Here is a 22171-nt window from a genome sequence, read left to right as displayed (position 1 = left end):
TAATTACTTTGTAGATTTTGATTATTATTACAAAACATACATTAACCATGCACTTCAGCCGTATTTAAAACTTGGCTATTTGAAAATAGCCGATCTACAAGCTCACAATGTGTCACGATGAGCCTCATCGTGACACATTGTGAGCTTGTAGATTGGCTATTTTCAAAAGATTTTTATACATTTGAAAACTTGTGAAATGTTTTGAATTCCGGACTTTTACTTGTAACAGAGTATTTTATTGCAGTGATACTTTTTATTTAAGTAAAACACATGAGATACTTTTTCCACCACTGGTCATGGTCGATAGTGTTGCCTTGCCTCCTAGACGAGGCACATCATGCAGGCCTTTTTCGGGGGAGAGTGAGATATTGACTCAAGGTGTTTGCAGCATCTATGGAATGCTATTGAAGTCGATGGATTGAATACACAACACAGGACCCCAATGGAAACGAACCATAGTGTTTTCTTGGGTTTAATCCTTTTAGCATCCTTTTCTGTGCTTTTTTTTGCAAACTGCTAATAAAGTAGCCTATTTCATTGGTTCTCAAAGTGGGGTCGAGGGACCCCCAGGGGTCCTTGGGGGGATACCAGGGGGTCCCCAGCAAAATTGGTTAATAAAGTGTCACAATCATTTGAACCCCTTTATCCATATTTTCTATTTTGGCTACTTTGGCTATAAAAATAGCAGATATACAAGCTTTGTCTATACTTTGGCTATAACAATTAGCAGATCTACAAGCTCTATGAGCTTGTATCTGCTATTTTTGCGCGAAATGTTTCTGTTCATAAATTCCTGAATTAGCTCTAAACAAACGCTTTTCTAAAGGCGTTATTTAAGTGAAATGTGAAAGTGATATTTTTGCGTAATATTGTGGATTCGGTTCAAGCCCACTTTGATGGCTCATCATGCATGGGGGGGCAGAGATGGGGTCTCAGTGGGGGTAACGGTCCCGTCTCCGTCCCGTCGCCGGGTATCGGATGTCTTGTCTCTCAGTGTAGTGAAACCGGACCTGTTGTCCACCCGACATAATTCACTGCGCTTCTCACCGATCCGTTCCGTTTTCCGCGCCTTGATCCCCGTGCACAATGCCGGAGCCCCCGTCTCCTCCCAGTTATTCTAGGCTATACATGTCTGTCTGTCTGTCTGTCTGTCTGTCTGTCTGCGAGCTAGACTGTTGTGTGTGTGGGAGCGCGCACCCCATGCGTCCGTGACTCCGTGCGCACGTGTCTCATAGGTTTGTGTTGCAGTGAAGACATGATCGCAGCGGCGAGTCCAAAGGACAATCAGCAGCGCCAGTCTAGACGGCGAAGTGGGCTGATGTTTGTCTACACACAGTAAAACCCCTGAGTGTTAATATAACTCTGACAGTGTACAGCCTGGGGAACCAAATGGTTCCATTTGTACACTTTCAGAAGAGTTACAGACAGCACAACAGTAGCCCAGAAACATGACTGTCATATCATGATACTGTCATATCATGACAGTCACGGATGAACTTCAACTTGGTGTTTGCACTTTCTGCCTTTGTGGTCTGTACATCTACATTTAACGTTCAGATTTCAAATATAAAGTGCTTACCTCATGGCCACAAATGTTACAATTATTTACGGGCCCTTAGAAGTACCCGTATCTTCCGTATTGTTCAATAAAAAGCGTTTTAATCCGATCGGTGGCCATTTTCTCAGAATTTTCTCCATATGCTTTCAACTACGCGACCCTATCGGTTGCGAGGTGTACTGCACTCTGATACAGTATAACTATGAGAAAATGCCCACCGATCAGATTAAAATGCTTTTTTATTGAACAATACGGAAGATACGGGTACTTCTGAGGGCCCGTACATAAATCGTAACATCCGTTGGCATGGGGTGAGCACTTTATAGTTGAAATCTGAACGTTTATGTAGATGTACGGACTGTAAATAGAGAAAGTGCTAACACCAGATTGAAGTTCATCCATGACGGTCGTGACAGACGACGACCGTCGCGCGATCCAAGGCTAGAGTTACATCTAGGCTACAGTAGGACAAGCGGAGAGACACTGAAGATGAAGGCAGGAGCCCCGTGCCATGGGAGGAGAGGTGGCGTGCTGCATGCATGGGACCAGAGGGCAGGGCTTGCAACCGGGTGCGGTCTGGATCTAAACCCCCTCCACGGCAACTCGTCTGTAGTAGGATCTCTTCCATTTCCACGTGTGCCAAGCAACAGCCCTGCTGCTGCTGCTGCTGCTATCCGCCACAGGGACGCATTGAGAACGCAGAAGAGTGGCACTGTAACCGCTGCGGGGACACCGTTTGACCGCCGTGCCCAGAGGGCGGGCGCAGCCTGCCTGCCATGCCCACGCACTGAGCCTGCATGTGTGTGTGAGTGTGAGTGTGTGTGAGTGAGTGAGTGTGCGCGCGCGTGTGTCTGTCTGTGGATCTGTCTCTAGTCGTTTCTCACAGCTACACACAGAGACACCGCTTTGATTGAACCTGGCTGCCAAGATAAACGGAGCGTCGCCTATTTATGCCCCTGCCTCATCATGGAGGTGGGATAGGAGACAGAGGCAGGGCAGCAGTGGGAGGGGGACCCGGACCATAGGAGACAAGAGCAAGGGCAGCAGTGGGAGGACTCAGGAGGGGGATCCGGACCGCTGGACCAGGCGAGATCTCTAGCAACGGTGACCTGATAACGGTTATAATAACGGCTTGATCACGGCGACGCCGTCCAGCGGACTGGACCGGCGCAGAGTGGCCCTTTTACGCGCCGGGAATGGCGACTCGTGGGGGCTCCTCTGGCCCGGGTCCTGATCTCTATACCTCGGGCTCTGAGGTGTCCGGGGTGATAGAATAACGGGGATATATAATAGGCTAATCATATTTTAACTGGTGACCCCCCCCCCCCCTGACAAGCACTTGAAATGTAGGAGTTGAGGCATTCCATTTTGGTTTGACTGTTCCACAGATAATTATTGTGAAAATAGCAGATCTACAAGCTCACAATGCCTCGGCTATTTTCACAATGTTTGCCTCTTTCTTATTGACAATTTGGCCAATGTTTGACCAGTTTTTTTATAGTATAGTTTGTCGATCACTTTTGATGTAGTAATGGTCTTTTTCGGGGAGGAGACATTAAGAACATAGTAACATATCGGTGACACTGTTGCCACCCGCCGGGGGGTTGCATCGCACACACCGGCGGATCGATCAATGCTGCTCCCGAAGCTGGTGACGTACCTCGCCGGGTGCGCCTTCCTCCTCCTCCTCCTCTCGCCGGCCAGCGAGGGCTGCGGGCCGGGGAGAGGCTATGGCAAGAGGCGCTCGCCGAGGAAGCTCGCCCCGCTCGCCTACAAGCAGTTCAGCCCCAACGTGGCGGAGAAGACGCTGGGAGCCAGCGGGAGGTACGAGGGGAAGATCACCCGCAGCTCCGAGCGCTTCAAGGAGCTCACGCCCAACTACAACCCCGACATCATCTTCAAGGACGAGGAGAACACGGGCGCGGACCGCATGATGACCCAGGTAAACCTCCATGATGTGATGATATGACCTTTCACTAACCCTATAACCCAGTGGTTTTCAACCAGTGGTCCGGGGACCACCTGTGGCCCTTGAGGGGGTTCCAGGGGGTCCCCAGCCAAATGAATAGTTCGAAACCAAATTGACCCTTATGTGTCTGTAACTCTGAGTGTACAGGTTCCATTTTGGGACCCTCAAGAAATCAAAATGGTTGAGTCCCTGCCAAATCTTTTTGAATGGGGGGTCCGTGGGCTAATATGTGTGAATTTGGGGGTCCTTGACGCGAAAAAGGTTGAAATGAAACTACTGCTATAACCCGACATCATCTTCAAATGATGAGGAGAACACAGGTGCAGCGTAGACCGCATGATGACCCAGGTAACTCCTGACCCTCCATGTGATGATGATGATGATGATGATGATGACGACCTTTCACTGAAACCTTGTTTTATAGACGTCTCTCTCTCTCTCTCTCTCTCTCTCTCTCTCTCTCTCTCTCTCTCTCTCTCTCTCTCTCTCTCTCTCTCTCTCTCTCTCTCTCTCTCTCTCTCTCTCTCTCTCTCTCTCTCTCTCTCTCTCTCTCTCTCTCTCACTCTGGAACACTGCGGGTCCCCTACATGTTGCACTTTGTCCGGCCTATAAAACGCGTGGAGGCTGTTATCGATCCAGCGGTTATTGACTCCTTCTCACGGTGGTGGTGCACTAAACCCTGAAATATCATGACAGTCACGGATGAACTTCAACCTGGTGTTTGCACTTTCTCCATTTACGGCCCGTACATATACATACATGGTTCATATTTCAAGTGCTTCTATCATGGCCACGGATGTTTCAATTATGTTCGGGCCCTCAGAAGTTGAAGTACCCGTATATTCCGTATTGTTCAACAAAAATAATTTTAATCCGGCCCGTACATAATTGTAACATCCGTGGCCATGAGGTGAGCCCGTTTTATTTGAAATTTAGACGTTTATGTAGATGTATAGGCTGTAAATGGATAAAAAGCAAACACCAGGTTGAAGTTCATCCATGACGGTCGTGACAGACAGACTAACCGTCGTGTGATCCATGGCTATGTTTTGCGCAACTCCATTCTCAACTCATACAAATGAATATTAAGACCAAAAACAGTTGCGTGTCTCTGTGCGGTTTATTTGAGCTGATTTGCAGCGGCTACTAGACTATTTTGACTGATTGATAGCCTAGATATAGACTGATGATGCCTCTATAGTTTAGTTTTAGCCTATCATAAACTGAAAAATGCAATTGCCTCACATTGAAACTTGTGGATGTTAAAAAAAAAGAGCACAACAACCCGTCTAAAAGGAGTAGGCTACGATCGATGATTGAATACTTTATTTGTAAAAAGCAAAAGCACTGGACGTAGCTACAGTTCAATACAAAAGGATGCAAAAAGTATTAAAACCCAAGAAAGCAATATGTCTTGTTTCCATTGGGGTCCTGTGTATTCAATTCATCGAATTGAATACAATTTCAATTCAAGATTAAAACTTGTGGATGTAAAAAAGAAGCGCAACAACCCGTCTAAAAAGAGCACGGAAAAAAGTGAGTTTTTCCCTTAATTAAAACACTATGTCCTCTGTTTTTACATCAGTCTGGGGGGAGAAAACAGCCGATAAGTTGTATTTGGTTAGAGAACCTCTGGGTCAAGCCGTTTAGTGATGTTTACCATTTCGTTTTTTTTTAGCCTCCGACTGCATGGCCAGAGTTAACGGTCGCCTTTTTGGACTGTCAAATGTTTTACGACGCCCGTCACTGATGTGGTTCCGACGCTGGAATTTATTTGACTCCCAATTCCTCCAGGAATAAAGTATTTATATCTGTGCCTCTTATGGTGACCGCGGGCTTCCTCTCAAAAAGCACCAGCAGTTTATGTCCACACGCACACGCGCACGCAGGCACACACACGCACACACACACACGCACACACACCCACACACACACACACACACACACACACACACACACACACACACACACACACACACACACACAGGCACGCACGCCCAAGCACAGGGCACACACACACACGCACGCACGCAGGCACGCACGCACGCACACTCACTCACTCACTCACTCACAGGCACACACGGTGTGTTTTGTACCAATGACCCCCCCCACACACACACACACACACACACACACCATACACGATTTATGTTGTTAAAATGTTTTTAAAATGTTCCAAAATTACCTATTTTTTAAAGATTTTTCTTTGGGGGGGGGGGGGGGGGGGCAGATCTACAAGAGTTGCGATGCAAAGCTTGTGAGCTTGTAGATCGACTACTTTCAAATAGCCGTAGCCTATAGTCGCTTCTTTTGGGCTTGTTTTCATAGACTTGATCTCTCGCAGAATCTGTGTGTGTGCGTGTGTAAAGCAAAAGCAAAGTTTGTTGTTTACCCAGGGTGTCGGACTAAGCACGAAGCTTGTTTCCAGCCGGACCCTGCATGGAAGCCTTGCTCAAGGGCTATTCAGCGGTGATTCATGATTGATGTGATGAATTGGGGAATCGAACTAGGGACCTTCCGGTATCAAGGCCGCCCCTCTAACCACTAGGCCACCGCTGCCACTAAGTGTGTGTGCGTGTGTGTGTGCGTGTGTGTGTGCGTGTGTGTGTGCGTGTGTGTGTGCGTGTGTGTGTGTGTGTGTGTGTTGGTTATTTTACCAACACGCACGCACGCACACACGCACGCACACGCACACACACACACACACACACACACACACACACACACACACACACACACACACACACACACACACACACACACACACACACACACACACACACACACACACGCACGGTCCCACGTGGGAATGAAAGTGCCCCGCTCTCCTCCCCTCTCCTAGCTCAGTGGTTCTCAAACTTTAAAATGTCAAGGTCCCCCTTAACTGTAAGGGTCGGTCCATGGCATGTAGAACCCCCTCATGGAACCTTAAGAGTCCCCGGACCCCACTTTGAGAACCACTGCACTAGCTGTCACCTCTCTCTCTCTCTCTCTCTCTCTCTCTCTCTCTCTCTCTCTAGAGGCGCGGTCACACCGCTGCGAGGCGCGCGTCTGACGCGCCGCGCTGACCTGCGCCGCGCGCACAATTTATGGGCGTCCAGAGGCCGGGGCGACCGCCGTCGGCCGCAGGAGACAGCCTCCTGTTTGTTTGTTCCTTACCCCATTCCGTGTTACTTTTCTGTTTGTTTTCTCGCAGAGCGCCACGCTGGTTTTTGCAAAAATAGTCCCACTTCTTCACTTGTGTTTTTTGGGGGCCTTAATTATACGCATTTTTTCGCCTCTTATTTTTGATTCAGCAGCGGTGTGGTGGTGGTTGGTGGTGGTTGGTGGTGGTGGTGGTGGCGACGTCCTTCTTCGTTTCTTGCGCCGGTGGGTCGGTCACACACACTCACTACACAGGACGGGACTGTGTTCGCGTATATAGGTGCGTCAACCCCGGGAGCCACTCCGTGTTTGTGTAGCTCGTGGTTTTTTAGTGCTAAACCGCTCCTACTAGGCAGACCCCCGTCGACCCCGGACCTTGAAAGGAAAAGCCAACAAAATTCATTCAGTCTGATTTATGGACGCCGGGTCGTTTCTCTGACCGCAGAGAGTTAAGGGGGGGGGAGGAAAAAAAAGGGAAATAGACGTTAAAATCCACACTAGCCAGTGAAACAGAAAAAGGCATCTATGGATGGCGACTGACTCCAGTCCACCGTGATCTATTCTTATCACAAAGTCAGGCTCAGGCCAGACTAGAGAGAGCCCAGCATGGGAGGGGGGGGGGGGGGGTACATTTATAGGTTTTAATTCCGACGTTTCACTCTTAATAGACTTGAGTTTTAGTGAGAGCCTGCATCCATCCCTGAAGCTGCTGTTTCAGAGCCAGAGCAGCAGACAGAGGAATATAGCCTGTAGTGTTAGGGTGGTGCCGCTTGCCAAAAAAAAGAGCTGATCTACAAGCTGTTGTTGTAGCTCAGATCTGTTATTTTTGGCAAGTGACCCCAGAGCCACTACTAGGTTCTAGTGCCCTATAGGCCGACAAGGGGTCCTTCTTCTAACCCATTAAGACCTGAGGCCGATTCTACAAATGCCGTCTAAATCAGTAGTTCTCGCACTTTCAAGATATTTCAAAAATGTTAAAAAATAGCGGATGTACAAGCTCGCAACGCAGCACGATGCGCTGTGAGCTTGTACATCTGCTATTTTTGAATAGCCAATGCTAAAATCTAAAATGACACAGATGCTTTACCAGATAACATGGACTAAATGTAATATATATATATATATATATATATATATATATATATATATATATATATGTATATATATTCGTAGATATTGGTGATACAGGTTGATCAGGAATGACTTGGATGAATGGGTGAGTCTCCTAAATCAACACTGGAAAGAAAATGTCATTGTTAATTGGTCTGACCATGTGGACTGACCTTGATTTGTTTGCTTACTAAAAAGGGAAAACCTAATGAACAATGAATTTCTTTCAGTCATTTAGCACGTTTGTCACGATGTGAATATATTAGAACATGGAATATACAGTAGTGGAACAGAATGAGGCGTCCTCGTGCACCGGGGTGGGGCCTCAATGGTGCCTTTTCTCACCTGGTGTTTGCTCACCCTCAACAGACCCTCGGTTCGGAGGTCCTCTATTAGGTCCTCTGTTCGTATATACCAGACACACCCCCCCCCCCACCACACCACCCCACCCCCACCCCACCAACCACCCCATAACTTCTTCACCTTCTCTCTCTGCCCCTTCCATCCTTCACAGTCCTTAGCATGTAGAAGCCCCCACTGGCTCCCTCTTTCACCACGGGGGAGCAAACACCAGGGGGATAGCAGCGGTGCATTGTGGGTATAAAGGCCCTAGCCACAGAGAGGAGGGGGAAGAAGAGGATGGAGAGGAGGAGGGAGGGGATGGAGGTATGGGGTCGAGGTTGGGCAGGGCTGGAAGAGGGGGAGCGTTTGGTTGGATGGAGAGTGCAGGCGGTACAAATGCTGAGTGTTCATTTTAGAGTGTAAATGGAACCAAATGGACCTTGACGGACGGGGCCCACTTGGTTCCATTTGTTTCAATTGCTATGTGGCGTTTAACTACAGCAAAGTGTAAATTAACCACTAGGCTCTTTGGATTCTTCTGTCTTCACGCAAAGTGTATTCTTCTGCCTACACATACATTACGTCATGTCCTTGTACAGGGGTCTTCAACGTTTTCAGGCCAAGGCCCTAGCTGAGAGAGAGATGAAGCAGGGACCCCCTCTATATTGTATACAATTCAGATAAACTTTTGCTGCTCTTTTTTCCCTCTACACACCTATAACTCTTTGCCAAAAATAGCCGATCTACAGTGAGCTCGGCTATTTCTGGCTAAAGTTCTCCTCAGAAAAGGGATGCTAGGGTTAAGTGGTTAATGTAAAAAAAAACAATCATATCACACAAAGATTTGGCGGACCCCCTGTCGTAACTCTGAGGACCCCCTGTTGAAGACCCCTGTCCTAGTATGAGCGAATAGGGAAAGGGAATCAACGTCGCGTGATGTCTTTGTTTGGCCCGGCAAAAAACACGGATGTGTCTCAAAGAATATGATAATTGGCAGAATCGCGGAATGTTTAGAATATGTGGCGGTTTAGCTAAGATTGGTGGTTGTTGCAATGACCTGCACTACTTCACCATATGTTGCGCTATAACGAAATAAACCCATCAAACCCGTTAAGAACGTGTACGTTCCGTAGTGCAATTCCAATGGTGAAAGCTGTGTTGTTTCACCCGAAAAAGTAATGGCGGATTCGGCCACGCCCCGAGATACCCATATGTGTGTCTCAAAGAATGGAACAAGCTAAAATGTTTGTGAGAGAGTCTGTAATCTATGCACAATAAGAAGACTTATTGAACTACATGTGTCTGTATGCGTGCGTGCCAGGGGCGCAGCCATGGGTGGGCCTGGGTGGGCCGTGGCACCCAATCGATTTTGAAAAAAAACAATATATATATTTTTTTTTGATAAAAAATCACAGGTCGGGGACACATGCACGCACCCGCTCCTGCTCAGGACCAGCCTATACTAGCGTTCTGGCTGCGCACGCATGCACTGGTGCGTGCGTGCGTGCGTGCGTGTGTGCGCGCGTGTGCGTGCGTGCGCGTGTGTGCTTCTCTGTGTGTCACACCAACGTCTCAGAAGCCTCCAAAAACAGTCCCTACGCTGAGATCATGTAGTGCTCAACTGCAATAAGTGAATTTAAAAAGCGGAAAACGTGATTGTGTGTACGCACAGGTGTGTTTGTGTGAGTGACTTAGAGGTAGCCTACAACAAGAAAAAGAAGGAAAAAAACGTACGTATAATATACGAAAAAAGAATCCCTCTCAATCATCACTTATGACCTTGAGAACCTGAGTCAGTGGTTCTCAACCTTTTCAGGCTGCGACCCCCCAAAATAATAATATTTGAACTGGGGACCCCCAGAATTGTAGGCATTACATTTGCTTTGACTCGGTTCCACAGATACTCATTGTGAAAATGGCCGATCTACAAGCTCACAATGCCTCACAGTGTGTTGATCGGCTATTTTCACAATGTTTGCCTCTTTCTTACGTAACATTTGACAATTCGGCCAATTTGGTATTAAAACGGTCTTAAAGTCCTTAAATTGTAACTTTAGAAATGTGCAGATACCCTGTATACACTTATACTGCATGTTGATTTGTTTACTGTTGAGTGAGAAAACAATGTTGCACATTAAGTAAATCATCTGGGGTGGGGACCCCCTCATTATAATTTCGGGACCCCCTGGAGGTTGAGAACCACTGCTGTGTGTGTGTGTGTGTGTGTGTGTGTGTGTGTGTGTGTGTGTGTGTGTGTGTGTGTGTGTGATGGTGTTTGTTGCTGCAGAGACCCTTCTCTCAGCTTTTATTAAAATGATTTTAATTGGTTTGGGACGTTTCCGGGCGTCAACCTCTTGGCAGTAGGTGTGCGCTACTGGTGGCAAACTTTGAATGAAATAGTGATGTGTCGTTCATGATCGATTCGTTCAAAATAACTAGTTCATTTGTCGCGAACATGAACGAGCTCGTTCACTTTCTGAAACTGTTACGTTCGCGCACGACATAAAAAAAATCCGCTCCCGCGATGGTGTTTTACACACATTATAAAACATACATTAACCACTTTAGCCCTATTTTATACGCGACGCGTTGTGAGCTTGTAGATATGCTATTTTCAAACATTTTAGTTATTTAACTTTTGGTACTTTAAGTATATTTTGAGGCCAATACTTTTGTACTTTTACCCAAGTAACATTTTGAACACAGGCCTTTTACTTGTAACAGAGTATTTTTATATTTTGTATTGCTACTTTTACTTAAGTAAAACATTTGAGTACTTTTTACACCACTGCTTCCTAAACTTTGGCCTTTGTCCCTCAGCGCTGTAAGGACAAGCTCAACTCGCTGGCCATCTCCGTCATGAACCTGTGGCCGGGCGTCCGCCTGCGGGTCACCGAGGGCTGGGACGAGGACGGCCACCACTCGGAGGAGTCGCTGCACTACGAGGGACGCGCGGTGGACATCACCACCTCGGACAGGGACAGGAACAAGTACGCCATGCTGGCTCGCCTGGCCGTGGAGGCCGGGTTCGACTGGGTCTACTACGAGTCCAAGGCCCACGTCCACTGCAGCGTCAAGTCAGGTGAGAGACCAAGGGGTTTGATCAATTATTGTTGTTTGAAACAGTGTTACCCCGTATTGCTTCAACAGGGGGTCCGGGACCCCTAGGGGGTCCTCAGAGTTACTACAAGGGGTCCGCCAAATCTTTGTGTGATATTATTTTGTTCTTTTTGCCTTAACCACTTGAACTCTAGCATCCCTTTTCTGAGGAGAACTTTAGCCAAAAATAGCCGATCCACAAGCTCACATCGCCTCGCAGAGAGCTTGTAGATCGGCTATTTTTGGCAAAGAGGTATAGGTGTAGAGGGAAAAAAGAACAGTAAACATAAACAAAAAAGGTTGAATCTATTACACAATTTTATACAATATAGAGGGGGTCCCTGCTTCATCTCTCTCTCAGCTAGGGGGTCCTTGGGCTGAAAACGTTGAAGACCCCTGTTCTATGCCGTAAAAACAGGCTGTGAGGTGCATAAGCCATTGGTACTCAAAGTGGAGGGATACACAGAGTGCCGCACTATGAGCTTGTAGATCTGCTATTTTTGAAAACTCTTGAAAAAGTGTGCAAATCTTTAAATATTTCTTTGTAAAAGGCAAACATTTTTAACACAAATCTTTGCTTCTGGGGGTCCCTGGCACAACATATTTTCATGCGGGGGTCCGCGGCCACATACATATCAATTTGGGGGTCCTTGGCACGAAAACGTTTGAGAACCACTGGCGTAAGCAGCCGGGACAAAAAAAAATGTCAACGGTCACAATGGATGCAAATTGTTGCAAACTTTGCAAAACTGCAGATTTGTCTGTTGTTGGGCAACTGTGCTCAGAATGATCGGCATGTGATCCTTTCCCAGTGTTATGTTGAAAAGAATTGAATCACCAGTCCCACCACACACAACTATTTACACTGTATTTTAACAATCAGACTGTCCTCCTGAGACCCGGCCTATTATGTCCTCTGTAGTGGACATTGTGTTCTTATCTTTGTACTCATTGGCGTAACTAAAGAGGACCTGTCCTGCTAGGCTTTCCAATGACACCACACGTGTGTGTGTGTGTGTGTGTGTGTGTGTGTGTGTGTGTGTGTGTGTGTGTGTGTGTGTGTGTGGTGTGTAGTGATGTGTCGTTCATGCTCGATTTGTTCAAAATAACTAGTTCATTTGCCGTGAACGTGAACGAGCTCGTTAACTTCCTGAAACCGCTACGTTCACGCGCGACGTAAAAAAAAGAAACGCTCCCGCGATGGTGTTTTACACACATTATAAAACATACGTTAACCACTTTAGCCCTATTTTATACCTAGGCTATTTGAAAATAGCAGATCTACAAGCTCACAACGCGTCGCATCGCGACGCGTTGTGAGCTTGTAGATCGTCTATTTTCAAATATGTTAGTACTTTTACTTTTGGTACCAATACTTTTGTACTTTCACTCAAGTAAATTTTGAACACTAGAAAATAGCGCTACTGAACGAGAATGTGAACGAATCATTTGAACGAATCAATGCCGTGAACGTGAACGAAATTGTTCGTTCACTGAAATGAACTTTTTTCCCCACCACTGGTGGTGTGGTGTGTCACTGTCACACTTATTCAACCCGCCCAGTAATGCTCCCTATTGGCCGGATACACTCAACTCCTCCCACTAGCTCCGCACTGACCTCCACAGCCACACCCACTCAACCCTTCCACCTCGACCTATTTTTGTCAGAACACTGTATGTTATCGTTGTTTTGCGTTAAAGGGATAGTTCACCCCCAAAATGACTTTTTTTCTATCGATTAGTCACCCCATGGAGACTTGAATTCATGGGTATTTTAGTTGTTGTCTTTGTCCCATTCCTAAACCAATAATTTGATGACCGTCAGCGGTTTCGGTAGGAGACACAAAAAGTCTCCTTTGTGTCTCCTACCGGAACCGCTGCCTACCGGTCCGCTGGTCATCAAATTATTGGTTTAGGAATGCGACATAAACAAAAAGATATCCATGAATTCAAGTCTCAATGGGTGACTAATCAAAACAAAATTTGGGTGAACTATGCCTTTAATGCATTTTAAACGCGTATTGATTTGAAAACTCGTTTCTAGTGGCCGTAAATGACTTAGCCAACACTGACTCGACTATTTACGTTCATTCGTCTGGTAACATTTTAATAACTAAGGTGAATGAATGCAGGTTATTTTTCCATTAACCGCCACTAACTGCCACTCACACATAACACACCTGATCAACGATTGACCCGTCTTTTTGTGTGTGAAATAGATTATTTGACATGTGTTATCTATAGGCCTACAATAGCTTCATTAATGACATTTGATTCATTTGATATTCAATGATAAGCCCACTGTTTTGGCTTGGATATGGTCTCCCAAAAAAAAAGTGAATTGAGGATGTATATAGGCCTATTGTACGTGGCTTTACACAACGCTTTATTTAATTGAATCAGTGTTTATATATTATGTGTCACCCTGGATGATATAGCTTGAAGGACAATAGGCTTTATGCACAGCAGCCATATTATCACTTCCTTCACAGGTGTTACCAATAATACTAATGAAGGCTCTGTTCCATTTAGTGTAGCACAGTGGTTTCCACGACCCCCATAAAAGGGAACCAAATAAGGGTCCATTTGGTTCTATTTGTACACTCTCGAGTTACACACCCGTAAGGGGACATTTGGAAGCCCATGAGGGTCCCTGGACCCCAACTTTAGACCCGCTGGTGTTTCCAGTGGGCCAACATGCACAATATCAGCACCCTGACTCTGTTTGACCAGAATGGAACAGAGCCTTCATTAGTATCATTGGCAACACCTGTGAATGTCCTCACAATACAGCCGCTGTGCATAGAGCCTATAGACCATATTCACATGGCGGCCATATTGGAATTTAACATTGAAAGTGCCGCCACCCGGGGTGGCTACTTTCATTACTTCATAGAAACATGGCCGCCGTGTGAATATGGTCTATTCACACTCATATGCTGACATTAACCCACAGGCCTTACAAGGTGGTTCAGCACTTAGCATTTGGGGGCTATACAGTATGTAAGGTTTTTTTTTTAAGGTATTTTTTACTTTAGTGGAGTATCGCCAATTTTCAATTATTTTACTTCTATTCCACTACATCTCTGAGGAAAATATTGTACTTTTACTCCACTACAATTGTTTGAAAACTGTAGTTACTAGCCACTTTGCAGATATAAATGATTACATTATAAAACATACATTAACCACTTTAGCCCTATTTTATACATAGGCTGTTTGAAAATAGCTGATCTACAAGCTCACAACGCGCCGCGATGCGACGCGTTGTGAGCTTGTAGATCTGCTATTTTCAAACATTTTAGTAATTTACTTTTGGTACTTTATCTATATTTTGATGCCAATGCTTTTGTACTTTTACTCAAGTAACATTTTGAACACAGGCCTTTTACTTGTAACAGAGTATTTCTACATTGCGGTATTGATACTTTTACTCAAGTAGAAAAATGCAGTACTTTTTCCACCACTGGCGTGCAGCAGTACGTGTATGGTATGTCGGTTACACTTATACCAGCTGAATACTAGAGATGTACCGATACCATTGTTTCCTTTCCGATACCCTTACTGTACATGTCTGTAACTCTGAGAGTGTCCAAATGGAACCAAATGGACCCTTACAGGTCTGTAACTCTGAGAGAGTCCAAATGGAACCAAATGGACCCTTACGGCTCTGTGACTCTGAGAGTGTCCAAATGGAACCAAATGTACCCTTACGGGTCTGTGACTCCGAGAGTGTCCAAATGGAACCAAATGGACCCTTACAGGTGACAGGTCTGCGACTCCGAGAGTGTCCAAATGGAACCAAATGGACCCTTACAGGTGACAGGTCTGCGACTCCGAGAGTTTACAAATGGAACTCTCAGAGTTATGGGAGTCCTTGCAATTGACCACATCAAAATTTTAATCTAAATCAAAATAATTGTTAAAGTCGGGCTATTAGACGTCTAAAATATGTCTAACGGCTAGGCTAAAAGCAGGTTGTAACCAAGGGGCAAGGCTGAGATATTTACGATGAGGCCGACAAAATGGCCAGAGTGGCGCTGTTTTACCCTGCGCCGACCTGTGAGTTCAGAAAGAATTTATTTTAGCGCAAGTGAATGGGTTTTTTGACAAACTTTAGACTAGATTTTCTTACTGTAATAAAAATTGTCATAAATTCTATATGCTTCCAGTCGCTAGTTTAAAGTCTCCTTTCAATCATCAGGATATGCGTTTTGCTAAATTATGGTTCTATTTATTATAAAATTGACGATAAAGTAGGCTATTCTCTAGGAGGGGCGGGATGATTTGATTGACACGCTACACAACCAATAGCATTCATTCCCCGCCCCCCGCTCTTGATTGACAAGTTACCCAACCAATAATGGTCTGAACTCATTCTGACGCGTATTGAAAGATGGCGGACCTACAGTCTTGCAGCAAAGGATTCATTTTCGGTCTGTAGAAAGCAGCGGAGGGGGTTTGTCCATCTCATTTATACAGTCTATGGTTGTAACTGGTCTAAAAGTGAATGTTTTTTCAACGTCTATTCTTAGCCTAGACGTTGATTAGCAGTTTTTTAAGTGTCTATATATATAGACCGTCTATATTACAGCCGTTGAAATGATGTCTACAGTATAATCAGGGTTGCCAGATCTTATTATAATTTCCTCACAAGATTTAATTTGAAAATAGCTGATGTATATGTTAAAGTGCTCATGTGGTCCATAGTCGCTTCTTTTGGGCTGGTTTTCCTAGACCCAGTTGCTTGTTTCTCTCATAGAATCTGGCAACACTGTCTATAATATAGACGTCCATATAAAGACGCTTAAAAAACAGCTAATCATCGTCTAGAGTCTAGACGATCGTCTAGATGTAAAAAAAACAAAAACACTTTTAGACTAGTTATAACCCGGTTTTAGACAGAGGTCTAATAGCCGACTATGGCACACTGGGTTCCGATACTGATGTCGGGTATCGGAACAACCCTACTGAATACAGTCATTAGGACACCTTCGACCATTTAGTGGAATCAAGTGATCTAGTGCTCGGGTGCAACGAAAACCTGAAGGCACTCTGCTCTGGAAGCCGATTGGACGCCAATCTGTACGCAGGGCTTGTACGCGATTGTATGACGGATCGATTTTATTTTAGAGATTGTGGGCTAACTGAGAGATGTGGAGCAGTTATGGAACGAAAAAAAACCCAGAAGACTACTTGTCTATATAGACCCGAAGGCACGCTTTCATCTGCAATTCTACGCCGTTTTTCAACAGCAGTTCTTTTTTTTTTTTGGGTGCCAACTTTCTTTCTAACATTTCATTCTCTCTCTGACCCCTGTTCTGTTCCCTAACTCATGTTTGCTTAACACAGACATTGTGTGTGGATGCTTTTACACTGGCTTTCATTCCTCTCCTACTCTCGCCTAATCTCATTTGCCACTCAGCTCCTGTTCCCCAGAGTTATACAATATAAGTATATAGTCCTGTGTGTTACTAATAAACATGATGGTCCAACTCTTGGGTCCCGACGTGTGTCATGGAGGGCCGAGCAGGCGCCCCGCACAAAACACAACAGCAGTTGGTTTCACTGGAAATGAAGCCTGCGTGCGCTTGGCCTTCTTGACACATAATAGGCTCTATGCACAGCAGCCATTTTGGAGAAAAATTGGGCCTCTTCTGACTTCCTTCACAGGTGTTACCAATGATACTAATGAAGGCTCTGTTCCATTCTGGTCAAACAGAGTCAGGGTGCTGATATTGTGCATGTTGGCTCACTAGAAATACTAGTGGGTCTCAAAGTGTGGTCCAGGGACCCTCATGGTTCCTTGAGAGGGTGTAACTCTGAGTTATGGGGGTCCTTGAAATTAAAAAAGTTTGAGAACCACTGTGCTACACTAAATGGAACAGAGCCTTCATTAGTGTCATTGGTAACACCTGTGAAGGAAGCGAGGAAGGGGCCCAATTTCTGTCCAATATGGCTGCTGTGCATAGAGCCTATTGAACACGTCACTATACATAATGCTGTACATGGGTGTTCAGAAGTACCGTTTACTTCTGTTAGCATTCCTTACATGGATTTAATTGGCCTTAGTTCAGACAGTCTAAACAATGTGCCATATAGAGAAAACCAACAGCATGCTGTTTTAATTCTAACCAGATATTAATTATTAACAGTAACTGGCATGCGTTCATCAAGAGAGCTAATGAATGAAATCAGCTGGTGTGGTGTTTAGCTGAAATGGGTAGTAATGTCTTGAACTTTCTTTTAAAGATAAAACCACACTTTGTCACTCTCGTTTGTTTAGGATGGCACACATCTAATTATCTAATAAAGTGTGTTATTATTTCTATATGTTATTATATTGAAACGTAGGCCTAAATGTAACAGAAATGTACCGATGCACAGAGATGACAGTGTCCTTTTTTTAAAATAAAAATGCGTTATGTGCATCAGTGTGCCACCCCACCGCACCCCCCATCCCAAACAAATCAGAAAAAAGCACCTTCTTGGTTGTTCAATGAGTGGTAACTGAGACTCTCCTTTTTCCCCCTAACCTATTTCTCTTGTCTTTCCCCTCTTCGTTCACTTCTTCTTTCAATCCATTTCCCCCTCCTGTCTTTTTTCTTCCTACCTCCCTCCCTGCCTCTCTCTCTTTCTCTCTCTCTCTCTCTCTCTCTCTCTCTCTCTCTCTCTCTCTCTCTCTCTCTCTCTTTCCTACCCAGATCGGGTGGCGAGTGCCCAGTCCTTGACTTGATCGGAAGGGCAACCCTTCAAGTCGTAATAATTTATCATCTTTTTTTTTCTTCATGCAACAACCCCCCCACACCTGCAAAAGACAACACAGAAACAGTCATGGACGGTTTTTCTTCTTCAATCCATCGATTGATGAAGTCAACAGGGAACGCCACTGCGTATAGGTGGTCATAAACGTGACGTCCTCGACCCCGGCTTCCATCTCCCCACTGACAACCGTCCACATCGTTTGGTTTCATGTCTAATACTAAGCACTTACTGAGGGGACCGTTGGACAGCATGTGACCCAAAGGGGGAACAACCACTAGGGGGCGACCGTGATAACTCACTCCAACCCACCCAGATGAATGGATGAATGAATTGAGTGGGGTGGGGTGGGGTTCCTGACTGAGTGAGGGTCTGGTTCAGGGACACACAAGAGAAGACAAATACACCATGGAGCACCTGACCTGAAGTATTTGAGGACCCTGGTTGGCACGTGTTGGGCCCTCAGGAGCCACAGCCACAATGCCTCGGAGTGGTGACAAGAAGTACGAGCATTCAATTGCTTGCATCAAGAGCTGGCTAGTAAAGGTATATACAGACATGAAGCTTGTAACCATCTAAAACTCCGTATTTCCAAGGATGAGGTTCATCGTACAGTGACAACCCAACGACGAGTTGATTTTGCGTTGTGCTGCAGACAACGTACGTACATATATACATACATTACTTTACACTACATTACATTACATTACATTACATTGCAGTCATTTAGCAGACGCTTTTATCCAAAGAGACTTACAATAAGTGCATTCAACATAGGTAGGCAAGGAAACTACTAATCACCAGAAGTCTTAACCCATTAAGACCTGAAGAAGCATCTGTGTCATTTTTAGATTTGAGCTAAAAAGTGAGTGAGCACCGAGTGCCGCGCTACGAGCTTGTAGATCTGCATTTTTTTTTAAATCATGAAAATCTTTGAATATATATCGTTTTGAAGCGAACATTTTTAACTCAAATCTTTGCTTCTGGGGGGTCCCTGGAACAAGATGGGGGTCCGCGACCAAACACATAGAATTTTGGGGGTCCTTGACATGAAAAGGTTTGAGCACCACTGATATAGAAACATACGTTTTTCAGAATACTGTTGAGATTTAGGAGACATCGGCTTCAGGTCTTTATAGGTTAAGTGCATTCTCTTCTAAAACAAGCAACTAAGAGTATACCTAGGCGCTAAGGTAAAAGTGCAATATATCAGTTACCTACTTTCATACACGAGCACACAGGACACTCATCTGTTGCAACGTCCGTTCAAGTGGAAGCAGCTGCAGCACACAGTGAAAAACCGATAAACAACACCCCAGATTTAACTATATAGAGTTGACCTGTGGATAAATCCTGTAATTTATTGATTCCTTATGGGCATCAGAGTTATGCCCAAAGGGGAACACAGACTTTAGCTGGGATCACCTGTCTCCCCCTATAACACCTATATGTTGACGGCTAATAGTTTTCAGAAATCACGGCTGAGTTCCCGTGAGGTGTTGAATCTGTGCTGTCCAGTGGTGTAAAGTAACTAAGTACATTTACTCAAGTACTGTTCTTTTTGTACAATTTTGAGGTACTTTTACTTTTCTGGAGTATTTCCAATTGTCTATACTTTTACTTCTACTCCACTACATCTCAGAGGCAAATATTGTACTTTTACTCCACTACAATTATTTGAAAACTACTAGTTACTAGTTACTTTGCAGATATAAATTATTACATGATAAAACATACATTAACCACTTTAGCCCTATTTTATACCATATGCTATTTGAAAATAGCCGATCTACAAGCTCACAACGCGTCGCAATGCGACGCGTTGTGAGCTTGTACATTTTTTGTACATTTTCAAACATTTCAGTACTTTTACTTTTGGTACTTTAAGTACATTTTGATACATATACTTTTGTACTTTTACTCAAGTACTTTTTTTTTGCAGAATTTTTCTTGTAACAGAGTACTACTACTACATTACAGTATTGATACTCTTACCTAAGTAAAACATTTGAGTACTTTTTCCACCACTGTTTAAACCTGGCATCCCTTGTTTGGGTATTGTTTGCTATTCGTCGTATATGACAAAGCACATACCGGTAATATGGCTTAAGTGGTTAAACATACTGGCCGCTTTCCCGTTTTCCTTTCCGCCTCTCCTTCAGTTAGACTTATCTTATCACCTGGCCTTGGCTCTCCTGCCCTCCCCAAATATTTATCCTCTGATAGACCTGAGACGGTCCCAACATGTCACATTCAAGTGCCTGTATGGATGAACGTATTGGAGAGCGGTGTTTATGTGGACTTTAGAAGGCAGCATGCCTTCAAAACGCACACACACACACACACACACACACACACACACACACACACACACACACACACACACACACACACACACACACACACACACACACACACACACACACACACACACACCTGGATGTATAGGCAGGCAGGCACCCATTCATATATTATGTGTGCATTTATGTGGACTTAACCTAAATGCATTGCACACACACACACACACACACACACACACACACACACACACACACACACAACCGGAGCCTTTATCTTTCAGATCCACATTGTTCTTTTATGTGGAGTGGAGGAAAAGAGCAGTAAATATTTAGTTAAGGGGAGTTGGAAATATTTACTGTGTACGCAAAGACCTTTAGGAATATTGACATTTTTTTTTTTAATGTTTTATTTTATTCTCTCTCTCTCTCTCTCTCTCTCTCTCTCTCTCTCTCTCTCTCTCTCTCTCTCTCTGTCTCTCTCTCTATATATATATATCTGTCTGTCTGTCTGTCTGTCTGTCTGTCTGTCTGTCTGTCTGCCTGTCGTTTGCCATCTCACACTGTGTCTTGATCAGTGGTGGAAAAAGTACTCAAATGTTTTACTTAAGTAAAAGTATCAATATTGCAATGTAGAAGTACTCTTTTACAAGTAAAAGTCCGGAATTCAAAATGTATTTGGGTAAAAGTACAAAAGTATTGGTATCAAAATGTACTCCACAAGCTCACAACGTGTCGCGGAGCTTGTAGATAGGCTATTTTCAAGTATAAAATAGGTATAAAAGTGGTTCATGTATGTTTTATAATGTAATAATGTATATCTGCAAAGTAACTAGTAACTCAAGTTTTCAAATAATTGTAGTGGAGTAAAAGTACAATATTTGCTTCTGAGATGTAGTGGAGTAGAAGTAAAAGTATAGACAATTGGAATTACTCCAGTAAAGTAAAAGTACATCAAAATTGTACAAAAAAAAGTACAGTACTTGAGTAAATGTACTTAGTCACTTTACACCACTGGTCTTGATTTGTCTCATTCATATTCCTCAGTGTGGTGGATTCATGTCTATACTGTATGTTGTTGTTTTTTGTGTGTAAATGCCACCTGCAGATAATCATTCCAGGTTAGGACCGCCTGATGGAAGTTTCTCCTCTCTCTGTCTCTCATTCAGAACACTCCGTAGCAGCCAAATCAGGGGGCTGTTTCCCAGGAGGGGCCCTGGTGACCTTGGACAGTGGCCTTCGGAAACCGATGCGTGACTTGCACGCGGGCGAGCGGGTGCTATCGTGGCCGGGGGGGAGCAACGGGAGCAGGGAGCCGCCGGCCTTCAGCGAAGTCCTCGCCTTCCTGGACCGCGACCCCGCCACCCGGAAGCTGTTCTACACCATCAGCACCGAGTCCCACGCCTCCCTGTCCCTCACGGCCGCGCATCTTCTCTTCGTCGCCGAGGGATCGAACTGCTCGGGGAGCGGCCCCGGGACGGACGGCTCGGCCATGAGAGCCGTGTACGCCAGCGCCGCGCGGCCGGGACAGTGCGTGCTGGTGACAACGGCGATGGCGGGGCACGCGGGCCAGCTCTCTCGCGTCTCCCGGGTGAGCGTGCGCGAGGGCCGGGGGACGTACGCCCCGCTCACCGCGCGGGGGACGGTGGTGGTGGACGGGGTGGCGGCGTCCTGCTACGCGGCCGTCAACCGGCACGCGCTCGCCCACGGGGCGTTCGCGCCGCTCCGGTTTCTGCACCGGTGGACCGGGACCACCGGGGCGGCGAGGGGGGTCCGGGGAACCGGACTCCACTGGTACTCCCGGGTCTTACACTGGCTGGGGAGGCTGCTCCTGGACTCAGAACACTTCCACCCATGGGGGATGCAAGCTCAGGTGGCCAGGTGAGGGCC

The 22171-nt window shown here is 45.3% G+C and overlaps 1 protein-coding gene across 1 annotated transcript; it reads left to right on the top strand.

Annotated features, from left to right (window-relative positions):
* Window positions 1–2553: 2553 nt before the first annotated feature.
* Window positions 2554–22171, top strand: LOC311040474 (indian hedgehog B protein-like). Its single transcript, XM_084050785.1, has 3 exons — window positions 2554–3500; window positions 10944–11205; window positions 21451–22171. Exons 1-3 carry the CDS (start codon window positions 3192–3194, stop codon window positions 22164–22166), a joined length of 1287 nt encoding a protein of 428 aa, XP_083906911.1. The 5' UTR covers window positions 2554–3191; the 3' UTR covers window positions 22167–22171.

Source organism: Gymnoscopelus microlampas (genome assembly GCF_963454915.1).
Source record: "Gymnoscopelus microlampas genome assembly, chromosome: 24".
NCBI lineage: Eukaryota > Metazoa > Chordata > Actinopteri > Myctophiformes > Myctophidae > Gymnoscopelus > Gymnoscopelus microlampas.
This window is presented reverse-complemented; position numbering and strand designations above follow the sequence as displayed.